General features: G+C 40.2%; 1 protein-coding gene across 3 annotated transcripts in view; it reads right to left on the reverse strand.

The window, feature by feature from the left end:
* Positions 1 to 422: 422 nt before the first annotated feature.
* Positions 423 to 9,944, reverse strand: part of runx2a (RUNX family transcription factor 2a) — a 46,524-nt gene continuing 37,002 nt past the window's right edge. For all 3 annotated transcript variants that reach the window (XM_056767196.1, XM_056767195.1, XM_056767197.1), the window contains 2 exons: positions 9,323 to 9,484; positions 423 to 2,853 (listed from right to left, as the gene is read on the reverse strand). In XM_056767196.1, coding sequence (XP_056623174.1) covers positions 2,366 to 2,853; positions 9,323 to 9,484 — 650 coding nt within the window. In that variant the 3' untranslated portion in view covers positions 423 to 2,365. The remainder of the gene's footprint in view (positions 2,854 to 9,322; positions 9,485 to 9,944) is intronic.

Below are 9,944 nucleotides of genomic sequence, written 5' to 3' on the forward strand. Positions count from 1 at the left end.
TTACAGTTGCTTCTGATGTAATTGAAGTAAATACTGTGTTATGTATTCAATACTGGAATTGACATCAAACCTCTCTAACTCAAGTCTAACTTTAAAAGGTATGCTTTAATCTATCTATCTCACATTTGTGTACTTGGTCAGTTAATAAAAACAATTTATATAGTTATTTATTTGAATGAATTAAAAGTAATTTCCTGTGTATTCTTGAATCACTGAACTAATAAAGGTTGATGTAGGATACAGAAAGTCATTATTAATAAGTCTTTAAATGCTTTTTGGAGAGAGTCATTTGTACGGTAATCTAATGACACTATTGAATATGTAACTAGTAACTAGTAATTCATCACTTTTTCAGAGTAATTTACCGTTGGGTACTGACACACAAATGAGAATAAGGAATTATAACAAAAAAGATGTTTTTATTCTCAAAGACAACTGATACAATCATTAGAAATCTCACAATGTTTACTGGATTGTTAGTCCCCTATGAACAGATGAAGGTTTGACACACACACACACACATCTGTACAAGATGAGATGATGAATTCTGTCACTGCTTAAAAAACAAATCAGCTCAGGAGGTTATCTCTGTAATATTAAACATATCAACACATTTTGACCTTCAGTCACGGCCGAACATGTGTTCATCTCATATTAAAGCAATGAAACGTAGAAAGTTAACAGTGCAGAAGGTTTGTACAATTGCAGTTTTTGTAAACGTTGTGTAAACATACGGCTCTCCGCACAACCAGAAGACACCCGGGTAAAAACCAAACAAACAAGAGGAGTGGATTAAGAGCGGTGTAAAAGATGAAATCGTGAATGAATTACAGGAGTTTAATACTGTACAGAAGAGAAATGATCTGTTGTGTTGAGTTCACTTCAGGTTTTGTCTTTAGTGTCATGACCTTTGACCCCAGACAAAGAGCTGCTGTACATGTCCAGGTGAAACATCAATCTGCGATTCTCTGAATGCGAGCGAGGAAGAACTCTTCTTTGTTTTGATGTCGGGCTGACGTATGAGACTCTTTCTTGGATATTTACGCTTTGTTCATTTTCCGTCCATTAAAAAACAGAAGTGCTTTGATTTACACAAAAACCAAAAAAATAATAGAAAGACAAACAGATTTTCCAGGGAGCTGCCAGCAGCCGAGTTACAAACATTTCATTTCAAGTACCGCTTCAAAGTTCTCAGACGAACACATACTGTATCAAAACAGTTTCATCCCAATTTATGCTTCGTTCATCATTCCAATAAATAAACGCTATAACTAGAAATGGAGATGATCTTTAGTAAACATCCGCTGTTTCATTTAAACTTCAGATTGTCTGTTTGTGTAACATTTGTTTGTTTGATGTAACATAGTTCAAATGAAATGTGCAGTTCTTTCAGATATTGTGAGATTGTGTAGTAAGATTAAAGCTTAAAGCACACACTGTGTAGAAAACCAGCAGACACTTCTGAGATGCTACGTTTGATTGTATCGTTGAGTTTGCATAGTGTTTATGTGACCTATAAAAGTCCAGTTTAACAACAGAGAGGAACACATTTTCAGCCCCAAAGCACCGCTCACAGAGTCTGGTCACAACAAAAGCTTTAAATAAAAACTCCATCTACAATAAATTAACGTGATAAACATCCCAAACTAAAATCAAACCTCTCATTTATACACATATCATATCAGACTCGACTTCTTATTGCTTTAAACTTCATGCTTCTGATTATGAAGACATTATTCTACGATTGTGTCCTTCCTTCATAACACACGTACCACTGGAGATTGTTTTTACAATTGTTGCTTTACAATAGCGAAAATAAAAGCCAAACATTTAAATTAAATGTATAAAAAGAGAGTAAATATTTCATTAAGTTAATAATAATAATAGATGACCAACAAACAATATTCAAACATCTTCAGTTTTGTCCCTCTAAACACGTTGTATAATTTAAAGTCTATATGGCTTTTATTGCTTCTGAAATCCATGTTACACATAAATTAACACGAGGGAATGAGCCGTAGTCAAAACGCTTAAATAAAGAAAAATCACGTTCAGTGTTAACGAATTCTAAATTATACAATGGTAAGAACATCTACAAATATTCAGTGGACCTGTTACTACTCTAGGCCGGACAAAGCAACAGGTGGTCACTCTCATGTCATTTCAAGCCTGTAATATTTTCCCTGTTCAGGTTTGTAATGGATTTCTTGAGTGACTGTCGTCTCGTGTCGTTGACTTTTTAAGTGGAATGATGAATCATACACGTACACTGCCACCATCACAAGAGTTTGTGCTTCATATTCCCTTCACGTTGTACAAATGCACCGCGTCTTTAAGCCTAACAGCGTTGGTAACTTTGACCTTCTCAATATGGCCGCCAGACAGATTCGTCCATCCGACCGCTGGAGTTGAGCACCGTCGGTGAGCTGCTGTGACTGCCGTCCGCCTCACTACCGTCTGTTTGGTTGGGATTGATGATGGTGTTTCCGGCAGACGCGCTGGTACACGGCGGCAACATCCTAGATGGGGATCGGTCTCCACCCGGGACCATGGAGAACTGGTAAGACCCGGACGAGGCGCCGTAGTACAGATATGGTGTGCTGCTGGTCTGGAAGGGCCCGCTCTGGTTTTGGGTGGATCCGGGGTACGGCGGAGGCAGATAGGTATGGTAGTGGGTGGAGCCGGACATGCCGAGGGACATGCCGGAGGTGACCGGTGTGGGTGTGTAGGTGAACGTTGTGGGATAGTGCATTCTGGGATTGGAGAATCGGCTCTCTGCGAGAGAAGAGAGGGCGGGAAATTGACGCTCGAACTGGCGCGGGTCAGCCGAGAACGGGCTCAGATCTGATGTACCTGACAGAGAAAAAAAGAGTTTTGCAGTCAATAACGTTCATTAGGAAAGTTTTAATATCATCAACTGTGACTCTGTTATCAGTGTTGGACAGAAAATAACTAAAGCGAAAATAATGTTAATTTGATACAGCGTATTTAAAATGTACTAGTGTTATTATTAATGTCTTAAAATGTGCATCTTGAAAGCTGTAGTTTGAGAGGTTCTTCAGAACAAAGATTCAATGAACTGTTATGGACTGAAGAGGGCGCTAACAAACCTAATTCACATTCACAAAACTTTTCTTCAGAAACTAAATGTGTACTGTATCTAGAGTAGAGCACATGGCAATATCTACATGTATGTGCGTCCAATGCATGCAGCAGTCATATGTAAAATAATGGATGTCATTTTTACCCCCCAAATTGATTAAATAAAATAATAATGAATTCTGTTTATGTTCAAATAAATATAAAAAACGAATCTTTTGCCTGGTATTTTAGACTATGAAAGTGTCAGATGTTTATAGAATAACACTTCATAGGAAAAAAACATGAAGTTTGTATTCTTTCTCATTTATAAAATACCCTGCAATAAATAATGGAGTGAGCGTCAGGTTTTGAGTGTCAGAGGTTTAATGAATGTGTTTGGGTTCATTCAGGGTCACATCACAGATCTCTTTAAGTGTCAGAAACACCAGATGATCTGTTGAAAGCTTTGGAGTATTGCTTCTGGCTGTTTGTTTCTTCAGAACACACAAACACACACAAACACACACACACACTGCATTCATATGAATATCAAAGAGAAATGTGGGGATAAACCGGGAGCACAGATGGAAACACTTAGAGGAGAAACACAGGACACATAATGAGCCGTTTCACTGATCTCCTCTCACACAACCCAAACCAATTCTTTCAATTATAAACCCACTAATGACCTGTGACTCCCCCAAACCTCAGCAGAGAGAGAGAGAGAGAGAGTGTGTCCCAAAGGAGAGAGAGAAGTGTCCCGGAAGACAAGAGAGCATCGCAGAGGATAGACGGGAGTTTCTCAGACAGTCAGAAGAATCCCAGAGGTGCACTGCCTCTCCTTCTCTGGTCTTCTCTTTATCTGTGTTGCTGATGTACAGTAATATTACAAGCGGTCAGCAGAGTAGAGTGCAGAACAGTAGAGAAGAGTTCAGTTTAGTAGAGTGCAGTATGTTAGAGTACAGTAGAGTAAAGTACAGTACAACAGAGTAGAGCACGGTACAGTAGAGCAGAGCACAATAGAGTGGAGTAAAGTAGAGTAGAGTTGAGTACAGTACAGTATACTATAGTACAGTACAGTAGAGTGGAGTAAAGTAGAGTACAGTTGAGTGGAGTACAGTACAGTGGTGTACAGCAGAGTGGAGTAGAGGATTGTGGATTAAAGTACAGTAGAGTGAAGTACAGTAGAGTGTAGTACAGCAGAGTGGAGTAAAGTGCAGAACATGAGAGCAGAGCCGAGTAGAGTGGAGAACAGTAGAGATGATAAAACTACAGTTCAGTGGAGTGGAGTATTGTGGATTAAAGTACAGTGGAGTACAATAGAATACAGTATAGTTGAGTACAGTACAGTAGAGTAGAGTATTGTGGATAAAAGTACAGTTGAGTGGAGTAGAGTATTGTGGATTAAAGTACAGTGGAGTACAGTAGAGTGGAGTACAGAAGAGTGGAGTACAGTACACTAGAGTAGAGTACCGTAGAGTAGATTACATTAGAGTGGAGTACAGTAGAGTGGAGTACAGTAGAGTAGAGTAGATTACAGTAGAGTAGATTACAGTAGAGTGGAGTAGAGTAGAGTAAAGAACAGAAGAGTAGATTACAGTAGAGTAGATTAAAGTAGAGTAGAGTACAGTAGAGTAGATTAAAGTAGAGTAGAGTACAGTAGAGTAGATTACAGTAGAGTGGAGTACAGTAGAGTATAGTAGAGTAGATTACAGTAGAGTGGAGTACAGTAGAGTACAGTAGAGTAGATTACAGTAGAGTGGAGTACAGTAGAGTGGAGTACAGAAGAGTGGAGTAGAGTAGAGTAGAGTACAGAAGAGTAGATTACAGTAGAGTGGAGTACAGTAGAGTGGAGTACAGAAGAGTGGAGTAGAGTAGAGTAGAGTACAGAAGAGTAGATTACAGTAGAGTAGTGTACAGTAGAGTGGAGTACAGTAGAGTGGAGTACAGAAGAGTGGAGTAGAGTAGAGTAGAGTACAGAAGAGTAGATTACAGTAGAGTGGAGTACAGTAGAGTGGAGTACAGTAGAGTGGAGTACAGAAGAGTAGATTACAGTAGAGTATATTAAAGTAGAGTAGATTACAGTAGAGTGGAGTAGAGTAGAGTAGAGTACAGAAGAGTAGATTACAGTAGTGTGGAGTACAGTAGAGTGGAGTACAGTACAGTAGAGTACAGTAGAGTAGATTACAGTAGAGTGGAGTACAGTAGAGTGGAGTACAGAAGAGTGGAGTAGAGTAGAGTAGAGTACAGAAAACTAGATTACAGTAGAGTAGATTACAGTAGAGTGGAGTACAGTAGAGTGGAGTACAGAAGAGTGGAGTAGAGTAGAGTAGAGTACAGAAAAATAGATTACAGTAGAGTGGAGTACAGTAGAGTGGAGTACAGTAGAGTACAGTAGAGTGGAGTACAGAAGAGTGGAGTACAGTACACTAGAGTAGAGTACCGTAGAGTAGATTACAGTAGAGTGGAGTACAATAGAGTGGAGTACAGAAGAGTAGAGTACAGTAGAGTAGATTACAGTAGAGTAGATTACAGTAGAGTAGATTACAGTAGAGTAGATTACAGTAGAGTGGAGTACAGAAGAGTGGAGTACAGTAGAGTAGAGTACAGAAGAGTAGATTACAGTAGAGTGGAGTACAGTAGAGTACAGTAGAGTGGAGTACAGAAGAGTGGAGTACAGTAGAGTGGAGTACAGAAGAGTAGAGTACAGTAGAGTAGATTACAGTAGAGTGGAGTACAGAAGAGTGGAGTAGAGTAGAGTAGAATACAGAAGAGTAGATTACAGTAGAGTGGAGTACAGTAGAGTGGAGTAGAGTGGAGTACAGAAGAGTGGAGTACAGTAGAGTAGAGTAGAGTACAGTAGAGTAGAGTACAGTAGAGTAGATTACAGTAGAGTGGAGTACAGTAGAGTACAGTAGAGTAGATTACAGTAGAGTGGAGTACAGTAGAGTGGAGTACAGAAGAGTGGAGTAGAGTAGAGTAGAGTACAGAAGAGTAGATTACAGTAGAGTGGAGTACAGTAGAGTGGAGTACAGAAGAGTGGAGTAGAGTAGAGTAGAGTACAGAAGAGTAGATTACAGTAGAGTAGATTAAAGTAGAGTAGAGTACAGTAGAGTAGATTACAGTAGAGTGGAGTACAGTAGAGTGGAGTACAGAAGAGTGGAGTAGAGTAGAGTAGAGTACAGAAAACTAGATTACAGTAGAGTGGAGTACAGTAGAGTGGAGTACAGTAGAGTGGAGTACAGAAGAGTGGAGTAGAGTAGAGTACAGAAGAGTAGATTACAGTAGAGTGGAGTACAGTAGAGTACAGTAGAGTGGAGTACAGAACAGTGGAGTACAGTACACTAGAGTAGAGTACCGTAGAGTAGATTACAGTAGAGTGGAGTACAATAGAGTAGAGTACAGTAGAGTAGATTACAGTAGAGTAGATTACAGTAGAGTGGAGTACAGTAGAGTGGAGTACAGAAGAGTAGAGTACAGTAGAGTAGAGTACAGTAGAGTAGATTACAGTAGAGTGGAGTACAGTAGAGTGGAGTACAGAAGAGTAGAGTACAGTAGAGTAGATTACAGTAGAGTAGAGTACAGTAGAGTAGATTACAGTAGAGTGGAGTACAGTAGAGTGGAGTACAGAAGAGTAGAATACAGAAGAGTAGATTACAGTAGAGTGGAGTACAGTAGAGTACAGTAGAGTGGAGTACAGAAGAGTGGAGTACAGTACACTAGAGTAGAGTACCGTAGAGTAGATTACAGTAGAGTGGAGTACAGTAGAGTCATTAGAGTGGAGTACAGAAGAGTGGAGTACAGTAGAGTAGAGTAGAGTACAGAAGAGTAGATTACAGTAGTGTGGAGTACAGTAGAGTAGAGTACAGTAGAGTAGATTACAGTAGTGTGGAGTACAGTAGAGTGGAGTACAGAAGAGTGGAGTACAGTACAGTAGAGTACAGAAGAGTGGAGTACAGTAGAGTAGAGTACAGTAGAGTAGATTACAGTAGTGTGGAGTACAGTAGAGTGGAGTACAGAAGAGTGGAGTACAGTAGAGTAGAGTACAGAAGAGTAGATTACATTAGAGTACAGTAGAGTTGAGTACAGTAGAGTACAGTAGAGTAGATTACAGTAGAGTTGTGTACAGTAGAGTAGAGTACAGTAGAGTAGATTACATTAGAGTACAGTACAGTTGAGTACAGTAGAGTAGATTACAGTACAGTTGTGTACAGTACAGTAGATTAAAGTAGAGTAGATTAAAGTAGAGTAGAGTACAGTAGAGTAGATTACAGTAGAGTAGATTACAGTAGAGTACAGTAGAGTTGAGTACAGTAGAGTAGAGTACAGTAGAGTGGAGTACAGTAGAGTACAGAAGAGTGTAGTTTAGTACAGTATAGTGGAGAAGAGTACAGTGGAGTATGTGTGTTGGTGGTGTTGAGAATATAAAACTACTGCCAATTCCATATATGTGAGCAGTGGCGTGTCCTCTGGCCTGTGAGCAACGGCTCAGCAAAGGTTTGAGAACATGTGTGTTCAATTATGAGCAGATTGTCTGTCCACATGATCAACTCTTGACATTTGAAAGCAAACAGAAGAGAGGCTTCAAGGGGACAGTGGAGCATAGACGAGACCCATTTCCAAAACATTGACAGAAAGTCATATATACATTCAATCAACATTCTATAGCCTCTTCACACACACAACATGTTCATTTAAATAAAGAAATTGTGCTATCAGCTCAGCTCAAACCTGTCTGACCAAACCCAATATCTTATGCTGTTACTGTCACTTACTACAGTATGAGATCTGAAAACTTAAAGTGATTTCTTTCCTCCACAGAACACAAAAGAAGACACTTTGAAGAATGTTGTTAACTTGCCCCTATTCACTTGCATTGGTTTTGCGTCCATACAATATAAGCGAACGAGTGCCGGCATTGTTCGGTTACCAACTTTCTTCAAAACATCTTTTGCATCCCGCAAAATGTCACAAGGGTTTGAAATGAAAATAGGGTGAATAAAAGATGGCAGTATTTTCATTTTTGGGTAACTGTCGCTTTATCATCTGAATCCAGCTGTTCACAAACGACTATACACACATTTCTTCGCATTTTAAGGCGAAGTTACATGTTTATCCAAAGTGATTTTTAATGGATTCATTCGATCAGTGCATGAATAGGAAAGTCAATGTCAAGTTCAGATATAAAAACAGAAGAGGCACTTTTATTTGACACTTGCATTAAAATCAATAAAAATGGTTCGTTTGAGTGTAATAATAATTCCTGTGACATGATGAATGTTTTTATCTGTCAGGTTATCATTCAGCAGCTCTCTGGCCCATAGCTCCAGAAACCTGGCAGTGTCCAGCGGCCTGACGGCAGTCGGAGTCATTCTCCCGTGAGGAGAACAGAGGGCATTAGGACCGAGAGACGCGTGCGTGTGTTTGAGGAGAGAACAAAGGCTGACATGTGTAAGATGAAAGCTGAGTGAAATCTAAACTAATCAAACCCAACGAGACAGCTGGAGCCGGTTCAACACACAGACATTTAAACGCTCACATTCGCTCCGGGCTGAAAGAAAACAGTGAGGGTAGAGGGACGACAAAGAAAAAAACTTGATACGCTGGCCGAGAGTCAAACAGGTGTATGAAAGAAAGCCTCCTCATGGCTACAGTATGCGTTTGTTTGAAAAGCAACACTAAAGGACGGGCGGACACTAATAATCGCACGGCCACGGCACTTGTGACTCACAAACTTCTCTGGCTTTTCTTCTCTCTATTCAACAGCGTTCAAAAGAAACTCCAGTTCAAAGCGTCACGTTTTCTTTCAAACGCTCTCTAGTTTTAAAGGAGCTCTCGCTTAGAAAGACATTCGCCTGCGGCGGGCCGCTGGACCCATGCTTACAAAGCAGATAGTTAACGACGGAGAAACGCTTTGATTCAACTTCAGGAGAGACACCGAGCACAAGTCAACACAAGTACACACCTTCAAACTCTCACCGTCCCATCATGAGCCAGAGGAACATCAGGTCGCTTCACTTAAAACAGACCTGTCATGTTTCTTACTTCTGTAATGTGACTGAACATTCAGCGACAGATCCAACGCTGGCGAACAGATATTTTGTGATGTCAGAGATGATTAAAGATTACAAATCCTAACACGAAACGAACGCAAATGTTTGATTTCAAGGTCTCTTGTTGAGAAGCTGGAGATCTCCGTTTGACTTTCTAGGACGAGGCACCGAGGTGTTTGCGTGATTACCCGAGAGACGTCGTGGCACGTCGCTGATGGTGGGCAGACCGGTGGCACGGGCGGATGACAGCGGGGTGGTGGAGTGGATGGATGGTGATGTCATCTGGCTCAGGTAAGGGGTGTAGGGCTGCTCATAGGACCAGGGTGGAGATGACTGAGTCTGACGTGGATCTATGGAGATGAGATATAGAGATCAGACCCATCACATCAATCATCATAGAAACCTGTCCAGGTCATATACTGTTCTTCATAAACCCAGAAGCAAATGAAAAGCTTGACTTGTTTTAAAATGCGACATTTCTTTCAGGATAGTCGAGCACATTTCCTTCTTTCTCATTATTATGATAAAATAAAATGCTTGTCGTAAACTAAAACACAGATTGTTTAAATTCTATCGTTTATTTTATATTTAGTGTTTTTCTAACGATGACACCAATGAGATCGAACAGAAAGGCAAATTTTTTTGTGAGATTCACATTGCTTAAAAGTGTATTTAACACTTCGCCACAGGAAAAAAGTGTCTGAAAACCCCTCGCAACCCCTCGCCATCCCACAATGCACTTTTGACTGGCTTTTTCCCATGATACAACACCCGACAACTGCTTGATTAGAATCAGCTGAGAGATTAAAG

This window comes from Triplophysa dalaica, chromosome 15 (genome assembly GCF_015846415.1).
Source record: "Triplophysa dalaica isolate WHDGS20190420 chromosome 15, ASM1584641v1, whole genome shotgun sequence".
Classification (NCBI taxonomy): domain Eukaryota; kingdom Metazoa; phylum Chordata; class Actinopteri; order Cypriniformes; family Nemacheilidae; genus Triplophysa; species Triplophysa dalaica.